This window comes from Prinia subflava, chromosome 7 (assembly GCF_021018805.1).
Source record: "Prinia subflava isolate CZ2003 ecotype Zambia chromosome 7, Cam_Psub_1.2, whole genome shotgun sequence".
In the NCBI taxonomy this organism is placed as follows: domain Eukaryota; kingdom Metazoa; phylum Chordata; class Aves; order Passeriformes; family Cisticolidae; genus Prinia; species Prinia subflava.
Genome location: NC_086253.1, coordinates 30,464,087 through 30,485,668, shown reverse-complemented (window position 1 = coordinate 30,485,668; position 21,582 = coordinate 30,464,087). Strand labels below are relative to the sequence as shown.

The window sequence follows — 21,582 nt, the reverse complement described above, 5'->3', positions numbered from 1 at the left end:
CAGCACATCATCATCTTCAGTGACCTGGCAGTGTGCCTTCAACACTTGCAAGAGCAGTGTGGCCAAAGGAAGCTGATACTGCCCTTCAGATCAGTGTCACCTGGACTACAGTGTTGTGTTTTGGGTCCTTCCCAGGCCAAGAAGGTTGTTTTGAAACTGGAAAGATCCAGTGGAGACCTAGGAAGATGGTTGGGGTCTCTGTCCAGTGAGAAGAGGTTGAGGAGTTGAGCCTTTTCAATAGCTTGAAAAGGAGAGCTGTAAAGGTCATGGTGCCAAACTCTTTTCAGTAGCACCAGATCATGTAGCAATCAGAAAAGCTTGCAAACAATAGAGTGGGAGATGCATCCTTGCCCAGTGGTGCCAATCACCCTTCCTGGAGGTTTGCAAGGCTCAGCAGACAAAAGTGTGGTCGGCTGATCTTGTCTTAATGGTGACCCTGCTCTGAGTGGGAGTGTGGCTATCTGGCCTCTGGAGGTCTCTTTCAGCCAGTGTTTGCTTAGCTGCATTGTATTTGCTGTTGTTTTGAGACTTAAGTAACTCGATCTTAGTGCTAAAATGAAATCTTTACTCATGTTTTCTCCTGCTTAGGTTTTCAAAACTGTCTTTTTATTTCTTCCAAGGTGAGTTCTGACAAAGCAGAGCTAAGTTTAAATACAGCTTAAACATTCTAGAAGGTTTTTTTCGTGTGTGAATAGATTTTTGGATCTTGTACTTGAACTGTAAAAATGTAAGCTAAGTCTTTAATTGCTGACATAGTTCTACTTTAAAGTTCATCTAAGCTTTTACTTTTAGGAGCCAAGACCAGGTCTGCTTCACTGAACCAGTGCACACCAAAATCATCTGGGCCTCTACACTTAGCAAGGAAAGTTGGTGAGACTAGAGGTAATCAACTGTTGGGTGGTCAATTTTTTGCATTTCCTTAGATCTCTCTGTCTTGAGAAGTAGCAGCTATACTTTATGATTTCAGAAAAATTGAGATAGTTGGCTCATTTCCTTGCAGTTCACCATATTGGACATTGGCTCTGCAAAGTTCTGTTCCTTACCTGTTTGCTTTAGGAACATTCATTCTCCACTGTCTGCTTGAAACTTGTATCCCATAAGGACTAAAAATACAGGATAATTAATCTCTATATTAAGAGAGATTTAACATCTCTATGTTAAATGATGTTTTGTCTCCTGCTTACAAGATTGTATGCTTGCAAGACACAATGTAGACACGATTTTGCCAAGTTTGTGTTTCATTTAAGCAAGTGTCTTGTGAGAGCATGCTGATCAGCTCTGGCTGTTGAGGATATTTACTCCACTTTATGTTTTTGTATCAGGTGTTTGTTTTATCTTTAACTTTGAACTAAATTAGTCCTTTCTGCCAGAGTGAATGAAAAGAACAGATACAAACCTTTGGACAAGCTTTTTAAGACTGAATTTTCACTTTGGGAGCAAAGCTCTATTTACAATGCTGAGACGGGGGAAGCAAGTACAATGGTGGTACAAAGCAGCATGTTTCCTGGTGAAACCTGTGCCATAGGACCCACACTATTCCTAGAGCCTGTGAAAGGGGTTGTCAAAAGACCTTTTATGGACTTCTGCATATGACTTTCGCACTTACACTCAGCAATCTAAAAGATTGCTTTCATTCAATATCCTTCAAAATAATAAAGTTCATAGGTCAATTTTCACATAACTTTTAAGTAACACAGTAAGGATGTGTTAACTTTCTCAGTGCTTTCATTTATATATAACTTGATTGTTGGCACATTTGAGAATGTTGTTAATTTATTTCTCCTCTATGCAAATAAAATAACTATAGCAAACAGAAAGAAAAGATTGCTATCATGCCAAAATAGATTATAGTTTTTCATTGTCTGTGGTCCTCTTTGAATGAGTAAAGTGGAACAGTGCTACCTGACTTAATGAAATATAATAATTGTAATGGGATGATTGTAATTGGGAATGCATCCTGTATTTTCCAAACAGTTTCTTATAATGCTAAATCTTACTGTAGATGATGCTGTCAGCCATCACAAGAAAGAAACTGAAATTGCAGTTTGAGGAACTTATGTATAAGGAGTCTTGAATCTTAAAAATAGGCAGCCCTACTGCTCTGTAGTATCTTGAAGTATAAATTTTTTTTTGCTTGTTTCCTTTCTGAAGGTACTCCTGGAAGAAATGTACACCAAAGCCTATCTTGTTTGGGTCCTGGTGAGTTTTCTGAGTGCCTTTATATTTTCTGTGGTGCAACTCAAATTAATTTTATATGTGTATTAGTGTATTGGTTCTTTTCTGGGAAGAACAGATGCACAATGGATAATTCTTTAAACTGTCACTGACTCTAGTTTCAATGAATAGGGAAAAAACCCTATTTTCCTGGGCTTTGTCTACTTCTTGTCTTCTGGCTACCCAAGTCTTAGGCTATGTAGTCTGTTCTGTTCCTCTGTTTCCAGTGAAACTTAAGGAGGTTTAAACTGTATGCAGAAAAAAAGTATGGAAATTAAACTTGAGTGTAATTTTTACTTTTTAGCCAAAGTAAGTAATGAATGAGGTCATGTGTTGCAACTTTAAAAAACAAAAACAAGGAAGAATCCTGCATAGCCTTCCTTTTCTGGAACATTCATTGTAGATAACCTGTTGGTGTGAGCTGTCTTTGTGTATCACTGTAGGCTACGTTTCTTCCATGAGAGGTTGAAATTATCGGAGCATATTGATGTATGTGTCTGCTCATATGGCAGAGAGAGAAATCGTAGCTGATTAAGTGGCAGATGGCATTTCAAAATCTGGCAGAGTTTTAAGGACTTCATATTGGGTTTGTTTTTGATGTTTGCGCCAGTCAGGACACCTGGTGCTAATTTCTATCTGCCAAGAGACTGAAAAGTCTTCAGATGATGCTTCTACTTGCAGCAGTTTCCAGGTCTTTTCAAGAGAGTTGGCAGTCTAAATCAGTTTCCTGAGAAACAGTGTGTATTTATTGAATTAAAGACTACTTGTAATTAATTACTCATTGAAAAGCTCTTTTTGAAAGATACTGAAGATCACCGGAAGGTCCTGTGTCCCCTCAGTGAATAGCAGATGTCTTTCTGAAAGAGGTGCTGTAGCCAAACAGATGTTGTAAATTTGAGTCTGGAATTACTAGGCAAATCTGTTCTGACCTGTAACTCCAGTACTTTGGCAATATTTTTTAAATTTCCTGTAGTCATGGCATGCATTTAATGCTTTTGTCTTTTACTCTCTTGGTGTCAAATGTCTACATATTAATTGTGGCGGAGTACTTTGATATTTTCTGTTAAGAGTCAGGGTTTCTGTCAGACTTTGTCCAAAGTGCTTGTTCTGTTTGTTGCTTTTATTGATACTTGGCTGAAATAATTTTAGTTTAAGTAAAGCCTGACACTGAGTTTCAAGAGCTCAGACCTAGTCTATTGTATAAGCATGTAGGGGATGATTCAGCTAGAAATGTAATGTCTTGATCAGTTCAATTGAGGTAACTCCTAATAAGCAATAAAATGTATTTCTGGACTAGAAACTAGAAAAGTAAATTTCTCTTAGGCTTGCTTAAAATAGTCTCAAAATATAACTTTTATTTCTCCCTAAATTTAATGTGCACATTCGCTCTACTTTCCAGAAAAGTAGTGTTCGCTCCCCTTTTTACTGGTTGTCATGGGTTGGCACTGGTCAGATGTTAATGCACCCATGAATATATGTTTTCTCTCTAACAACTCCCGTGGGATGTGATCAGGAACAGAGCAGAGCAGGCTTAAATCTTGAAAACAAAAAAAACCCTACCAAAACTTTATTAATTACATAAGAACAGGGACAGAAATACTCTTAAACACACACAGAGACAGAAATAAAAACTTCTTAGAACATTTCTTCTCCCAGTTTCTACCTCCCCACCCATCACTTTTCACAGACCAACCTTTGGGTTTTAGATCAAACAATCACCACTCAAAAAAACTAATCTTCAATTCAGCAAGGGAGAGAGGAGTCTCTCTCGCACCACAAACTGTTCTTCAGAAAACAGGGGTCCACCCCTTATGTGTTCCCATGTCACCCATAGCACCGCCCGGAGAAGTCTGCTAAGGTGACACTCTCTTTTTTTCCTATGTCCAGCGCTCTCACCGCTGTCTCATAGGCCAAAACTACATACAGGGCTTTTTAAGGATGCTGCATGCCGAGCTCTCCCCCTTTTTACCCAGGGGCCGGGGTTCCAGGAGCAGGTCTGCCCTGAAGGCAGAGGGCGCCACCTCACCCTCCCCCTCTTTTCTCTGCTTGCTCCATTCTTCAAGTGCCAGTCACTGTAGCAAAAGCAAGGGCAGCTGCATCCACCCAAAAAATGCAGTTTATGTTCAAAAGAGACTTAAGTTCAGTCCATGGCTGACATTATGCAAGAGAATTCCAGCTCAGAAGGCTACTCCTCTCATTCTTCCATCGGGTTCCTTCCAATCATGCTTTATCATCTCGGTCCCAGGCCGCTTCCTTCTCCTTATTTCCAAAATCACCAGTCATGAGAATCAATGTCTAAGAAAAGTTTCTTTCTGCCAAGCAAGGGTTAACAGTTTTTTCTCGGCAGGGTGCAGACACAGGCACTCCCAGGCTCCTCAACTCCCACGTGGCTCGGCACCTTCTCCCAGAGTTTGGGGGTGGAGGGGGGTGAGCACACACAGAAGGCACTTCCACAGTTTTCCACCCCTCCATCCTGGACGGGGCAGCTCAGTTCCAGTCCTGTCCCCTCTCTTCTCCCCCCAGAGCCCCAGCTTACTTTAGTTCCACCGCGTGGTTGTCCTGAGCCTGGCCACGTGGCTTCCCCCTCCCCCACTCAGCCCAGAGCTGAGCAGGGGAGAGGAGATGTTTCCACTGCTGAAACCGAAACCCAAAAGAGGCCGAACCCCCTAGACTCCTGCTTTTAACTCTTTGTGTCTGCAGAGGCGTGTCCAAACCTCTGAGTGACCAATCCAGGTGCTAGCAGAAAAGCTGATCACTGATTGGACTGCCCACATCCCCCTGGAAAAAATTCACCTCCCCCCCAACCACGACAGTCTCCACCCCTCGCCTCTGAGGACACACTGTCTAAAAATAACAACTAACATTACATCTATAAATTTACATCATCACTTAATTCATGCTTTGCTCTTGTTCCTCTTTGATCCTATCTCACAGTTTTCATTCTATCATTCTTATTACTCACTTAAAAATTTCGCTTTTTCCCGGTCAGGGAACCAAGAATGTCATGGGTTGGCACTGGTCAGATGTTAATGCACCCATGAATATATGTTTTCTCTCTAACAACTCCCGTGGGATGTGATCAGGAACAGAGCAGAGCAGGCTTAAATCTTGAAAACAAAAAAAACCCTACCAAAACTTTATTAATTACATAAGAACAGGGGCAGAAATACTCTTAAACACACACAGAGACAGAAATAAAAACTTCTTAGAACATTTCTTCTCCCAGTTTCTACCTCCCCACCCATCACTTTTCACAGACCAACCTTTGGGTTTTAGATCAAACAATCACCACTCAAAAAAACTAATCTTCAATTCAGCAAGGGAGAGAGGAGTCTCTCTCGCACCACAAACTGTTCTTCAGAAAACAGGGGTCCACCCCTTATGTGTTCCCATGTCACCCATAGCACCGCCCGGAGAAGTCTGCTAAGGTGACACTCTCTTTTTTTCCTATGTCCAGCGCTCTCACCGCTGTCTCATAGGCCAAAACTACATACAGGGCTTTTTAAGGATGCTGCATGCCGAGCTCTCCCCCTTTTTACCCAGGGGCCGGGGTTCCAGGAGCAGGTCTGCCCTGAGGGCAGAGGGCGCCACCTCACCCTCCCCCTCTTTTCTCTGCTCGCTTCATTCTTCAAGTGCCAGTCACTGTAGCAAAAGCAAGGGCAGCTGCATCCACCCAAAAAATGCAGTTTATGTTCAAAAGAGACTTAAGTTCAGTCCATGGCTGACATTATGCAAGAGAATTCCAGCTCAGAAGGCTACTCCTCTCATTCTTCCATCGGGTTCCTTCCAATCATGCTTTATCATCTCGGTCCCAGGCCGCTTCCTTCTCCTTATTTCCAAAATCACCAGTCATGAGAATCAATGTCTAAGAAAAGTTTCTTTCTGCCAAGCAAGGGTTAACAGTTTTTTCTCGGCAGGGTGCAGACACAGGCACTCCCAGGCTCCTCAACTCCCACGTGGCTCGGCACCTTCTCCCAGAGTTTGGGGGTGGAGGGGGGTGAGCACACACAGAAGGCACTTCCACAGTTTTCCACCCCTCCATCCTGGACGGGGCAGCTCAGTTCCAGTCCTGTCCCCTCTCTTCTCCCCCCAGAGCCCCAGCTTACTTTAGTTCCACCACGTGGTTGTCCTGAGCCTGGCCACGTGGCTTCCCCCTCCCCCACTCAGCCCAGAGCTGAGCAGGGGAGAGGAGATGTTTCCACTGCTGAAACCGGAACCCAAAAGAGGCCGAACCCCCTAGACTCCTGCTTTTAACTCTTTGTGTCCTCAGAGGCGTGTCCAAACCTCTGAGTGACCAATCCAGGTGCTAGCAGAAAAGCTGATCACTGATTGGACTGCCCACATCCCCCTGGAAAAAATTCACCTCCCCCCCAACCACGACACTGGTTTAGTAGAATTTCACTTGTGATTCATCTTTTCCGACCTAATAAAGCATGTAGCTACATAACTTTGAAGTGTTGGATTTGGTGCCTTAAAAACACAGCCATAAACTCTAAATTGGCTGTAATATTTAGCAATGTTTTATTAAATGCTCTTTACTCATACTTTTGCCAGTAAAATGGCTGTATTTCAATGTTTGTCTTAACAAACCTGAACTGCTTACTGTACTGTGTCAGTTTCCAAAACTGGAGCTGTTAGACATTCAACTTAATACATTTCTAATTTGTACAGAGAATTAGTATAATTTCCCATTTATGAATGCAGAGCTCTCTGGTGGAGTATTTTGCATTTTTAAGAAGTTTTTTTCCATCCTTACAGTTGCAGATAGTTCTTACAGAATAAAATTACTGTGTGACTGCTTGGATATTCTGCAGTACAATGTCTTACTTTTTAAGAAAAGACAAATGATCTTTTTTGAAATGAACTGAAATAATGCCAGCCAGTACCATGTAGAATGAGGCCCACTATCATCTTCTTTTTTTTTTCTTTTGGCTTTGATATCATAGTGAAGCTTTGTTCTAATGACTGGAGCTAGTATAAAGCTTTTGTTCTTTTATTTCAGTGCCATAGTTAAGTCTACAGTTTTTAGCCTTATCCAGTCAGAAGTTCCAACCTCACTTCTGTTTCCTGTCCATGTGCCCAGTATTAATTTGTTACAGCGGGACTCTAATAATTGATTACAATATTAAGGTATTAACTAAGTGCCTAGCACAGTTGTTCATGCTGCCTTTCACGTTTCTTCAAGGATGAAAAAATAGCAGGCTTTTCTAGATACGCTGTCTGTTCCTTTAGTGTTGTTGCTGTTTCTCCATTTTCCATCCATTTACAGCAATGATGCACAGCCAGAATCTGCTTGACGAAGCAAGCTACAACATACTGTTAGTGTGCCTGTAAAGATGGACAGACCTGCCTGTTTGCAGCTGTTCATTTCTTGTTTGTGTTAGCACATTCACAAGGCTCCTTTTTCTGAATTCTGTCTTTTTCAGGGGTGGTGTTCAGTACATCAAATAAATCCTACAAGTTCTGTGGTATATTTCTTCAGCACTGGCTTTAAAGCTAAAGCAGAATTAACTTCTTGGGAATAATATGTTTTATTATACTTCTTAACTTACTAACTTCTAGTAAGGTTGTTCATGTGCACTTACTGTAATGTCTTAATGTAAATATGAATAAAAATATTGCCTCTTATGAGATGGAATTTTGAATTAGATGGAAAACTGCCTCTAAAAATGCATAAAGTTAGTTCTGTTTCCTTTTTTCTTCAGCCCTCCCTGTAGAAAAAGCCAGCTGTGTCTAATCCCTCTGCAGTATATTACAGCACAGTGTGTGTGGGTGCAGTGGGTATTCACATCTCAGGTCTCTGTTATTGACCAAACATTAAGTTACAACACAGTAATCTCTGAACCTACATAAGCCAAGCAAAAGCAAATATCCTGTTTGGCAGTTCCAAAGGTAAAGCAGTCATTTTGGGAATAAAGCATTTGACTATTTGGCTTATCCTGTTGTTCCATGACCCTGAAAGGGATCTGTGGTATATTATGGATAACAAGTTACATGTGGGGCATAAACCCTTTTCAGGACCATAGCAAGGACAACTGATGGATACACCTGTAAAGCATTATTAAATGTGAACAGTGTGAGTTATGTTGTACCTTGTAGTACTGTGATGGAGTATGCAGCGTAGGATCGGTTACTAAAGGCTGTAGAAGCCATGAAAACCAAAGAAGCTTTATCAAAAAATGGTACATGCTCAGTCATGGTAGTTTGTTTTCTTACTCTCATAAAGAAAGGATGTTTTATTTCAACCATTTGTGAAAAAATGTAGCACTGGGAGAGAGAAGAAATTCATCAGAGGGCTTACGGCAAAAGTAAGTAATAGTGCTGATTAAGCTCAAATGGAAAATTAAGGTATAAATGTAACAGTGCATGAAGTTGTCCCTTGGAACAGGTTGTTACAGGTGGGGTCTGGCTCTCCACTCAAACCCTTATACTGGGATAAGATGCTTTTGCTAACAAAATACTCTGATGCAGACAAAAGTTGGAGGCATATTTTAAGGTTCAGTTTACACCCCTTTCTTTCATGCTCTTAGTCATCCCTGTTGAAACTTGAGAGGAAACAGTTCTTATCTTGTAGATTCTTTGATAGAATAGGTTACTCTCAAAATACTTGCACTTTTCACATCTGAAAAACAAGGATTAATGTTTATCACGCTGTGATTGCACTTTGACAACAACAAAAAGACTTCATGTTTTCAAATTGTATGTTATCCTGTGTCAAAATGTGTGTTTTCTTTAAAAATTGGGAAGACTATTCTGAGATCTGATGCATCTTGTTATGAATGCCAAATACTTAGGTCTTCAGGTGACTATGACATTCAGCAATGTATGGCAAATTAACCCAACTGATGAGGGATATCTGCTCAAGTAACTCATTAGGGCTCTGTTTCTCCTTTTGTATCTGATTAGAAGATCTTTTGGAGTTTGTTATTGATTGGGGAGTGGTGTGTATTTCCTTGTGAAAGTTTTTGCAAGTGTAGAAGAAACTGTGCAGGCACTGGTGTTGCTTGGAGACTTCAAAAGGCCTTGATATGTATGTGACATATATGTCCTGGCAGCCAAGAAATTCAGGTCTCCCACATTGCAGAAGTGGGATTTCTGACTAGCTCTAACTGGGAATTTCAATACAGTTGTGTTGGCTAGACTGAATTCTCAGTCTGGTGTTAAGAGCTTCAGCATTTGTAAATAAATTGGATTCATCAGTTTTTCTGTCTCTGTCCCTATCTCCAAAAGAAAAGCCAGGAAATCCTGCAGTAGGACCTGGAACAGTTTTGCATGCTCTGTGATGACGCAGATTAGTACAAGATTAGATTCTGTATTAATGTAGTTAATGTTTTACACACTGGAAATTCTGGGAGTTGAACAATGTAAATTAATATTTTCCCTTTATCCCTTGAAAAACAACAGACATTAGGCTTAAACCTCTTTTTGTGATATTTTACTGTGGCTGGACTATTTTATTGCCTTTCTAGCTGCAACAGAAAGCTGGCTATAGTCTTTTTTTAGATGTTTTTTTCATTCATGTGAACTATGAGGACTATCTGAATGACTCAGTTGTCTCGTGATCTAACCTTAGAATACCTTCAGGCTAATGCTCTTATAAACAGACAGCAAAGCCATTAAGTAGAGTAGCTTTACTGCATGTGAGCTATGAAAGCTGGCATTGGTTTTGCCATTTCTGTATAAACAAATGCATATAATCTAAATGTATGAATTGCAGTTTCATAATAAATGTGTTCATTGAGGACATATAATATTTATTTTGAAGAGTTAAGGGAATAGCTATAAACCTGAAATAATCTTTGAAACACAATAGCTGCTGCCTTCTTGGCCAGATTTTTCCACAGTTACTAAATAAAGTATAGTACAACAACTGGATCTAAGGATTTAATTTCTTGTGTGAGAACTAGAATGCTCCAGAAGTCTTCAAAGTGAGATGGCTGATGTTGACATTCAGAGAATGCCACTTTAAACTTTCAAATCATCTGTTTTGAGTAGGATTTTTTGGTTTGATTGTTTTTGTTTAAACAAATGGTGTTTTCCTAATGTAGTCTGTTTGTTAGAATAGGTGATAGGATGAAAAAAAACAGAGGTACATGACAACACAGTCTTAATGTATTCCAGAATTGGTCCCTTCAGCTAAATCTGTCAGTGTATTTTCTTTTGTGTTCCTTTTCTTCTCAGACTTGATCTTATGAAAGTTTACAATTTGGGAAAGTTATCTGTTGTTCTGTGCTAACAATCAGCACTGTTCCCTGTGCCTTCAATAGATATTTTTACATAAACCCAAGGAATTCCAAAGTCTCAAGGTTTGCTGTGGAGTACCACATGAGCCATCTAATTCAAGTGGTAGTGATATTCTGTGGGCAGTTTCTCAAATTGGTGGACTGAAAATGTTGGGGTTATATTTAAAATCCCAGCAATGAGGACTTAGTAGGGATTTTATCAATTTTGCTGTCGTGACAGACAGTCATTCATTAAGGCCTTTTGTAGCCCAGCCAAAATGGCTTTCTCACTACAAAGTTTGTTTCTTCTGTTAAGGCATTTTAAGTAAGGACCTGTGTTCTGGATTGCAAGTAAGGTATTTCAGAGTTCTTTGTTATTATTTAGTTCCAAACTTCTGTGAGAACCCCACTTTCCAACTCCATACATCCATACTCCAAACAAGTGGTGATGCAGAAGTATGCAGGCTTTCTACAGCAGGAATGTTTGTAGTTTATTTCTGTGGTGTTTATTCTGTTGTGGGGAAGAATGTCTGCGGTTCTCTTCCCTGGCATTTATTTTGATGTTTCACAATAACAAGCCATACAAGAGAACAACACAGAGCTTTGGTTTTCTCACACTTGTCTAAATATTGGATAGGCCAGCCGCTGTGTGAATAGAGAGGGCAGCTGAAAGGGATATCTACAGATTGCATCAGCTCAGTCCAAGTGATAGACAGAGAAATTTCCCATGTTGAGAGCTGGAGTTCATTTGACCTTGTTAGGGGCTTAATTGGACATAATACTTGAAAGATCATTTAGCTGTCACAGAAACATGAAACTCATGGTCTTGTGTCAGAGATGGCTGATCAACTTGTACATCTGCCTTTTCTGTCTGCATGTCTGGGGTAGTGGAGAGCATACAGAGCCAACATAGGTAGGCAAAAGACAGTGAGTTAGCTTGAATGTGCTTTGTGCTCTCCAGGTAAACCACTAGCATCTCTTAAGGCATATACTTGCCTAAATTGACTTTATTTGCAATATTGCTCCCTATTAGAGGCTCTCTGTGTGTTGTTGTGAGGCCAAGGATGAAATACACGTGCACGGTGAATATAGATAATTATTTACTTACACAATACTGAACAGATTTGTAGGCTGTGGATCTGGTTTAAGCATTTATTTTTCCTCTGTTGCTTGAGGTTTGAACTTACAAGAACTTACGCATACACCTACTCTATTTCTGAATCATGGCAGAGAGGTAGTTGTGAGTTTTTTTCACATCTGGCCAGATCATTGAAGCTTCAAATTTTAGGGCATGTTACCTTAACACTGGTGATGTTGTACAGTGTTGTACAGTAGTAGTTCTGTAGGATTTTGACTGAGGAAGTCTAAACAAAATGCCATTTTGAAAGGGACATTCTGCAAATGCACTTCCCTTAAATCAGAAGTTAAAAATAAAATTATTCTTGCAGTGTTTTGTGACTGTTCTCAATTCTAAAAGAGTGCAGATAATTTAAATACCACTGTTGCATGGGGGAGACAGAGATCAGCCTGATTCCTGTATCAGTTTGCCTGGGAATCCACTGTAGCATCACCTTTGATTTGACAGGCTGCTGAATTTATAATGATTAAAAGCTTCTGTGTACAGAAAGAAGGAATGTAAATTATTTAGGATTTTAGTTCTTGCTCTGAAGAGGGAAGATGTTTCCTTTTTCCTTCAGGAGAGGATTTGAGCTTAAAATTAGTCTTGAAGGTGCAGTTTGCATTCATTGTGGCAGCAGGTACTGTTGGCTACAGGACGATTAGCTTTCCAAACTGGAGCACTGGCTAGAGCAAGGTAATCACAGGAAAGTGGAGTGGGAGCAGTCATTTTCCAGAAATAAAAATGAGGACACAGATGACCCTTTGGCTCTTAGTAGGTTCCTGCTTCTTGCGTCTCTCTTTGCATAAGCAATCACCCTTTAGTTTTTCCTGGAGTAAAGCATGCCAGTAAAATCCATCTGCTCTGCACTGCTCTTGCTGTCTTGTGACATGGAGCCAAGTGTCCTTTACATGGGCTTCTCAGATCTAAATATCTAGCTCCTGACTTAGACTTTTATTCAGGGAGATACTTACCTGTGTTCCAAAGGCATTCTTAGTGATTGTTGGATGAGGAGAGAGGGAAAGGGACAGCAGAAACACAGACACTATGGACTTTGCTTCGTGGAGCTGAATTGAGATACCAGTGCCCTTTGTTCCTTTTTTACACTGCTAATGTTCCCAGGGAGTGGCAGATACACTAAATCTGTTGGGGTTAAAATAGGTCTGGCCCCTCCATCAATCTGATGGTGTCATCAGGTACTGATGCATTTAGCAACCCAGACTGAATTATGTGATCATGTTGATCACAAGTTCTGCCCTTGGAGTCAGAGGGAAGCCAGCAGTAAGATGCTAGTAAATAAAATCTGTCTTGTCCTTTTGTCCTTTGTGTATTGCTTCCTATTTTATTCTGCTCTTTTCTGGTGCTGTTTTCTGTCACCCTTCTCTAATGTCAAGAAAGAAAAAGACCTGTCTGTGATCCTCATGTTATGCATGAAATGTAGACAGTGCATGTTCCTGGCATGCTCTGTTGAGGTCCCATGGATTATGCCCTGGCTTTATAGTCTGCCAGCACGAGGCCCTAGCTGACTGTCATGACAGTACAGACAAGAGTGGAAGGTGCTGTTTTCCTGAGCCCAGGAAACCATGCTAGCACATGCACAGCCACCACAATGGAGTGTAGTGTGGTGTGACACTGAGCTCTGGGAAGATCATGCTGGAGGAACTTCTCTGTGAGTTAAGTCTCACCTGGGAGCTGTTCACTGGCATGGGCAGTCCTCTTGGTGGCTGCTGTCAGAGTGCTCTGAGCATTGGGTGCTAGATGAGACGTGCATCCATTGCTTTTTATTAGTGCTGACAGGTCTGCTTCTGAATAACACAGACTTGTTTCTGGGGTTTAACAGAATTAATGCTATAGAGGCTAGAAAGGCATTTTTGTCAAATCAGAAGATTTTTTACAAATAATATGATGTATCTGTTTCTTCATGGCCTATTTTCACCCAAACAAAGTGCAGGAAAGAAGAGGCAGTAAAAGTATTATTTGTGTATCTCTGTAGGAGGAGTTCGGTCTTTCCTACAAGGATTTTGATGTCCATGGAGAGCTTTTGTCTGCTCATATTTAGTATGATGATTTATTCCTTCAGTAGTTTCCAAACTGGTTCATTACATCATGTTTGCCCTGTAGAGATTATTTATTCTAGCTCCTATTCCTTGGAGGTTTCAGAGGGGTGTAACCATCTTCTCTGGTTTTACAGCTAATGAGGAGTTCTTTACCTTTCTCTTAAGCACTATTGCAAGGTTGGGGAGAAGTGGGGAGTTGTTTTTTGGACGTGTTTTGTTGGTTTGTAGTCGTTTGGGGTTTTTTTAGCCTGATTGGACTGTTTCCAAGTTTTTGAAAGGATCAAATTGGGAAGGTGAGAGAATATTTACTACATAGGGCAGCTCCCTTGGAGAAATGTGGGAACAGGAGGGAAGTAAAAGGGAATTCTTATGGGTGTCCTGGCAAAAGGGTAAAACCTAGTGTGGCTGAGTGCTTACGGATGTTTGAAGACTGGCTGTAAGCCCAGTAAAAATCTCCAAATGCCTTAATTAAGAAAGGATTTGACAATAATGATCTAATATTTGATGAGATGTGCTAATGAACTGTGCTAATGAACACAAGTCTACTGTACTGTGCTGTAACAAGCCTTCTGGTTTACTGCTCAGTGTGGTTTTCAAGCATCATAATAATGCAGCCCAGAAAGGGGCAATATCTTTGATAATAGTATTGGATTAGGAAAGAGTCTGGAACTGCAGGCTCTTGGAAAGATAGATGAACACACATAACTTGTGCCAAAGCTCTTCAGACTAGAAGGAATAGATGAGGTTTTATAGCAGTAATGACATGCATGCCCTGCTGTGTGCAGAGGCTGCCCTGGGAACCAAACAAAAAAACCTAATTTACTGTCTTTGTACTTATTTTGAATGGTTTTGTGTGGACTGAAGTCATATTATAGTACTTCAGAGTTGGTGTTTCATCAGTGTGCTGGGAAATAAATATTTTGGTAGCTGCTTTGAAAACACGCCGGGGTCTTGCCACGCAGTGTGCTGTGGAGGTTGCCATGGTGGGTCTGTGCCGGTGCTGCGCTGCAGCTCCTCTGCTCTGCCAACAGTGAGCATCTGCTTCACTGCACCGGGCTCTGCGTGACGTTGGAGATACCCGGATACAGCAACAACGCGCTATTTTTAGTTCTAGCTGATGTGGAAAATAGGCTCTGGGAGTTTAAAGCATCATGCATCTTGAGGAAGTAAGACATGATATTAAAATATAAAAGATTTGTACAGGTAAAGAGAGGACAGGTAAGGCACTGCTGAAATGAGACCTGACACTGTGATATTTGATTCGGCTTATACCTGCTTCAGACTAAGCTGGCTTAATTGTTTCTGGAAGTGGAAAAACTGTTCAAAAGTGTAGATGGTAGAGGACATTGGCTGGGATTTGCTGAAATAGTAGAAGTGCAGAATCAATGGAAAACTACCTAATTCTTTTATCTCTAAAGAATGATTAAGTCTGTGGAGGCAGCTCTTCAAACAACCTCAAAGAAATATGAACTGCCACTGTCTTGTCTCCAGCATTGGCTGAGAGTACTTGGGTGGTCCCTGCTGCAGTGGCTGCCTGGCGAGACAGCTGCTGACCTCAGGAAAAGTGGTGAAATGTTTCTTTCTGCACAGGAAGGTGGCCAGTGCATGTATGTCTAGTCATGTCGCAGGTAAAAAAATGTGACATTTTCTAATCTGTAAAACAGTACTCCTTTACTTTCTAAATTTATTTTTAATTTAATTTTTGCTAATGGTAGTGGACTTCAATAAAGTATGTGCAAAACTTTTCAGCTCATTAAATAGTAAGAGGAAACTTTCTATATGATTTTAATAAAACTTTTTATATTTTTTATTTGATCTCTCATATCAAATATGAGAAGAACATCTATTTTGTTAGAATTCCTCCAACATTGCTTATTTGCCTCAGTGTTTGGGTGCCCTTAAAACCCAGCTGGCAGAGAACTGTTTTAGTATGAATTAATGCCTGAGTCCTTCTCCTCTGATGATAAATGGAAGCATCTGCAGTGTTGAGCTGCTAAGCTAAGCAGAATTTCCCTTAAGCAGCTCTCAAATACTGAATTGTTCTTAGAGAATAGATGTGTCTTTGGATTTGTTAACACTCATAAATGTTGACATAATATTTGATTGAAAGTTCTAAAAAGTGCACCCTGAAAAGATTTTTGGAGAGCAGAGCTGAAATATGCCTCCGGGAATATTCAAATAATGTTCCTTACGGTCTCCAAAGAAACATTACATGGACTGTGACATTGGCAGATGATATATTCAGCTGGTGAGACCACCCACTTCCTCCTCCTCCCTCCTCATCCTCCTCCTCCCATTTCTCCTTTTCCAGTTCCCAGCCCACGGAGTCCCATAGCAGATTGAGCATCAGTACTGTGATGCAATTCAGAGGCTCTTGGTTTTCGAAATCACTAAGTCGGTTTTATTCTGAGGACAAGCTTTGTTTTCAGAACATCTGGTGAGGAGAAGCTGCCAGCAGCATTTACATTGTGGATATCTGCTTTTACTGATTTTTTGCTTGTCTGTGCATACGGAGTAACAGCAAAGGAATGGAGACCTGATTATTTCTTCAAGCCTGTTTTCTTTAGCAAGAATTGCTTGCTTCTGCCAGTAGCAATTTAGAAACATACTATGTGACAGTACATGGAGGCTATTTCTTGCTTGTTTGTCTTCCAATTGCTCTGAAGACATGTTATGGTCCCCGAAATTTTCCTTATCCAACATGCGCGTAAGGCTGACAGCAAAGGGATTGCTTCGGAACATTCGTCTACCTTCTGGCTACAAGAAAAGCACTGTTATATTTCATACAGGTTTGTGCATTTTTAATATGATGATTTGAGCGTGCATTGAGTGGATATCTTGTTTACTTCAACAGCATCTTATTTTTAGCAAATAAGAACTGTACTGGGCGTGAAAGTTTTTGAATTTCAGACAGAAGTCTGACTTCTAAGCAAACTAGTTTCATATTCTAAGCCTCTGCATGTGTGCTGAGCTGCTTGTCTGGAAGAGACTCTGTTTATGAAATGCAAATTGTGTTTTGCTCCTTCCTTGCACAAATCCAAAAATAGTATCAGGAAGTCTGAGCTATTAAATATTTATCTGATAATTTTAATGGTTATCTACTGGGAGCACTGTGTTTTCTGTATCTTGATTGGGTGCAAGGGGGGAAGCAGGGAGGGTAGTGGAATGAATACAGGCTGTCATGGTGTGGCTTTCTGTCTGTGGGAAATATTTGAATACTTACCTGTAGATATCTGTTATCACAGATGTTGTGCTAAATACATCTTATTTGCAAGTGGAACAAGCAAACTTTTGTGCCTCTTGTTTTGAGACAAACCCAAAAGGTACAAAGTTTTGAGACCCTGAGGACAAGTGTGTGTATGTGTTTAATTCATACACGCACACACACGGGGAACACAACAAACAAAAAAACCTGCAAAATTCTCAGCTGCATCTGACCTGATTTTTATCTTTGGTGTCAGGCAAAGCAAATAAAGCAAGTTTATAGAAGGTGAGCTTTATTCCAGGACATAAATGTGTCATTTTGGGGATGAGGGGTGGAAGCTGATTTTTTTTTGGGGTGAACTATATGACATCTAGAGATACCAAGAGCATCTTGCATAAGTATTTTTTTCCACTGCACTATTTATAGTTTTCTTGCATTTTACTTAGAGGGGAGCAAGTTGCTACATAAACTAGTTTTGCAGAAGCTCTTCACTCAAGAATTTCCTCTCTCACTTGAATACCACCCTTTCTGCTTTTATTTTTTTGGAGTTGAGTGCTACCAGTCAGCTTTCCTTACTGTCCTGTCTTTTCACATGGCAGCTTAAACCATTTGCCTTGTCATTTCTTATCCTTGCCAAAGTAAATCCAGCTTCAAAATTCTTCTGGGACGATAAATGCATTTATGAACATAATACTGTCCAACTGTACAATATAGGCTTCTGTTTGCAGGTTGCTTGTGTTGGCTTTAAACTAGGATTTAAATGCCTTGATGCCAAAAATTGTTATGTAAAGAGTGTCTTTGTGCATATAACTATATAAATAATGTGAAATTTCTACATAACACATACTCCAGGATCAAAAATCCTAAAGGAAAAGGTGAGGGAGATAATGTTCAGTCTTCCAAATTTTCATTAAGTGCTACTGAATTTTGTTTAATTTTGAAAAATAAATGTCAGTGCATGTATCAAGATAATTTTGCAATTATAAGAATCAGTTTTTGGTTTCATTTCATTTGGGTGGATGTAAAAGCAAAACCTGCCTGAAGGTCTCTGTGAAATACAACATGTAAAATAGATTGCAAGCCCTGTGTTCTAGTTAAGCAGCACTTCATTAAATAAGTGCTGAATAGACCTGTGTGTGTTTTCTCAATGTAGTATGTACAGACTAATATTACAGCACTGAAGCTTAGAGAGGTTTTTGCCTGCTTTGCTGTCCTTGTGTCTTGTAGGAAGTCAGTATGTTAGCAGAAAGCTGACCAGTGATGAGCTAGAGCTGAATTTACCAAAAAAGTAGGGCATACGAAAACCAGGTCATAGTCTGTAGTGGAGAATGCAAGTATGTATAGATAATACTGCGGTTTTTGAAACAGCAGAATGCAGCAAAGCTTGTTAGTGATTATTTCAGGTTCATAAAACTCAGCAACAGTACACGAGGCAATGACTGTGTATGTCAAAAGCTTAAAATGTTATTTTCTGTTGTTGTTGTTGTTGTTAAATGCCAGGAGGAACCATATTTAGTTTTGCAGCACCAATATGATTGTCTTTTCTTGTAGTGATTTAATTTGATTAAAATGACATGGCTTCTTTCCAAGGTCTCAGGAGGAATAGCCACAATAAGCAGTAGAGAGTGTGTCAATAAATAAGGGAAGGGGTAACTGCCAGAAGGAATTTCAAGGTCCATCTAGGAACATGAATATGAATGAGTGTTATATAAACAACACTGAGTCCAGTTTTGATTGCACTTCTAATAAGTATGATCATGGATTTCATTCTTTGCTCCCTTTGATCATAGCATAGATTGACCGCCTTTATTGCTGTAGACCATCCTTGGGATACTTACAACATTTGTTGAAATTTAGAATTTTATAGTAATCTAGAGCACAGGTCAGTTTGGATTCTTCTGTTGTCATATCATGCCTGACAATTGCAGTGCAGTAATTTGGTGAAGGTAGAATGGAAGCACTGTTGGGAGGAAGAGGATGGAACTTGTTCTTGGGTTTTCAGTCTGACTCAAGGACAGTTCGCAGCAGCCTGATGTGGTTTCTTCACATGGAGCATGGAGGACACACAGTTGTTTACACGGGTGTTCTGTTGTTCTAGGTGAGTCATTGCACTTAAATGGATCCTTGGGCTGGATGTCTTTGCACTGCTTGCATTCTCATCCACCTGGAAGTGTCAAAGCACCTAGAGTAATTCAGATATGCTACAGTGTAATCATGCAGTCTGTTCAGGGGAAGCCAAATTAAATCAGATATTTTTCCCCTAGGACGGGAATAAATCCTGGTGAAATTTGCTTTTTAATTCATACACACACACACACACACACAGAGGGAACACAATATTTAAAGTGTTTTTAAGGTCTTTCCGCTTGTTGCCTTGTGTCTAACTTCCATTACTGTGCTCTACACTGCTTCAAGGTCAAGATATCCAGAAGCTTCTTCCTCTCTCCTTAAATGCAGGCAGACACCAAAGTATAATTTTTCTCAGCAACTGGAAGTATACTATACCTGCATTGTTAGCTGTATATAATGAATGCCCTCTTAGGCAAAACAAAATCCTGAAACCTTCAGAAAATAATTTATTCTTCTATCCTGTGACTTATAAAACTTACTTGTAGCAAATAACTGCAAAAATCTAAATACTTCAGAATTGCATAAACATGGCAGAGGAGAGTGGGAACCACTGTCTTTCAGTAATGAAATATTATATTTGCTTCCTTTATTGAACCATTTAGGATTTTTACCAGAGTGACTAAAGTGCTCTTATGTTCTTCATGCTTCAGTGGTGTGACAGAGTAAATCATCATCTCTGTGTAGATCATCAGTTCTGTATAAACTGTGAGAGAAAGACATTCTCTTATGAATGATTCAAAATAGTTGTTTTGAGTTGCTTATGTTTTCTCTTGTATAAAGATAAACGACAAGAGACTAGCTTTGCAAATGGAAGTCAAAGCTCTTGTGCTTTTTGTTGAGAATTTGTCAAGGTTTGTATACAGTTAAAATGTTTTCATCCAGCCCTTCTTGCTGCTTTTCCTCTTTCTCTCCTTCCCTTAAGCAAACAGTACTTGGTATACTATAGTAGTTGGTGCTCTTGTCTTGCTGATGACTTCCATTTCTTACTAAACATGTCTTTTCAGCAATACCAGTTTTGAAAACTTTCTTGCTAATAACAAGAAAACATCATAGATGTGTTTATTTGAGCACCTGATGTCCTTTTTCAATGACTTCTTCCCAGAGTTGTTCTTTGATCACATTGGGAACTATAAAATTACTTCTGTGTCTTGCAAAGCAGGGCTCTTAAAAAAGGATTCTGAAAGCCTGAAGTGTCATGAGTTGCTTAACTGTTCATATCACTTTTTTCCATCCCCTGAAGAATAAATGAAGTACTCTTTAAATGTCTGACACTACAGTTTTATACAGCACCATAGAAAGATACTTAACACACTGAATCCTATTAAGTATTCTAAATCTAGAAGTCTGCTGGAGAAATTTCATACAGGACCAGTATGTTAAATATTTGTGTCTCCCACCAAGGAAAAAATAGTTCAGAAGTAAAGCCAGCTTATCTGTTCTGAGCGAAAGAAGTTGAATAGCTGGAAATCATTCGTCATGGGGGATTTTGATTTTAATCATGTTCCTGTTTAAGTCAATGAGATTCTGCTCCTGACTTAATCTATTCAAGACTGGGTACTGCCTGATGTGCCTGATTTCAGTCCTAATAGGTCATAGCTTCAGTAGGCATGTACATGATAACTAAATGGAGATTCTTATTTTCAGGTGTCACAGCTCTGTGTTTCGGGGTTTGTAAGTACAGTTTGTACTTTATACAAGTCTCATCCAATGGATGTGTTTACAGTAGCTATAAAATGAAGATAGCACTAGTAATTAAAAGTAATTTCAACTCGGTAGCAGAAATGATCTGCCAAATCCACCACAAATCCCCCACAAACAACAAAAGAAACCCCCCAACCCAACAAAAACTATGCTAGAGTCAAAATAGAGTACCTTATATGTGATGTGAACACTTAACCTGTGCATATATTTAATAAAATATGAAAATAAATTGAAATGGGGAGCTTTGCCCCCAAAAATCTGGAGAAAGAACAACTGGTATGCTGCTGAAAAGCAGATGCATAGCAACTTGCATTCTATTCCACTGAAGCAAGTGATGTTGGCTTTTGTTATTCCTTCCCTTAAAGGGATTCATTATATGTGAAGGTTACCCCAAGTATTTGTCAACATAAAATAAATAGAATTGTTGCTTCAAGCTCAACATCATAGAAGAAAAGTTAATTGGAGAGTAAATATAAAAGATATAACAAATAATCTCTTCTCATACTACTGTATATTCTAAGTATGCATTTTTTTCCACTTGACATAGCTAATAGGTGAAAAGGGTCTGGCTGCTAGTTCTGTTGTGAAAGAGGTTAGGGTTTGAAAATGACAGGCAGCTACACTTACACTTAAAAACTTGAATAGCTTTTAAATTACTTCAGGGGATTTCCAGTGTGGTAAAATGAGGCTTATACATCTAAAATCTGCCTCTTCCAGTTTGTGCAAATGAATCTGTTACCATAGTAGAAATGGCTTGCAGGGTTCAGACAAATGAAGTGTTACTACTTATTCAGCCCTTCTAATCTGAACTTTCTAAAACATACAGCAATAGATTTTTTAAAGGAATATACCATGAAATTTCAGTGGTAGAATGCAACATTCTAAGTATTTTTAGCCAGTTGTCTCACTGTCTTGTGTTACCCTTCTTTCTTTACT

General features: G+C 39.7%; 1 protein-coding gene across 4 annotated transcripts in view; it reads left to right on the top strand.

The window, feature by feature from the left end:
- The window catches only part of MTUS1 (microtubule associated scaffold protein 1), a 147,592-nt gene that overhangs the window by 69,646 nt on the left and 56,364 nt on the right, over window positions 1-21,582 (top strand). For 3 of the 4 annotated variants that reach the window (XM_063402038.1, XM_063402039.1, XM_063402037.1), the window contains 2 exons: window positions 793-882; window positions 2,152-2,199. In XM_063402038.1, coding sequence (XP_063258108.1) covers window positions 793-882; window positions 2,152-2,199 — 138 coding nt within the window. Of the gene's footprint in view, window positions 1-792; window positions 883-2,151; window positions 2,200-15,956; window positions 16,400-21,582 lie in introns of those variants that run through there. The other variant, XM_063402041.1, reaches the window with a different exon arrangement.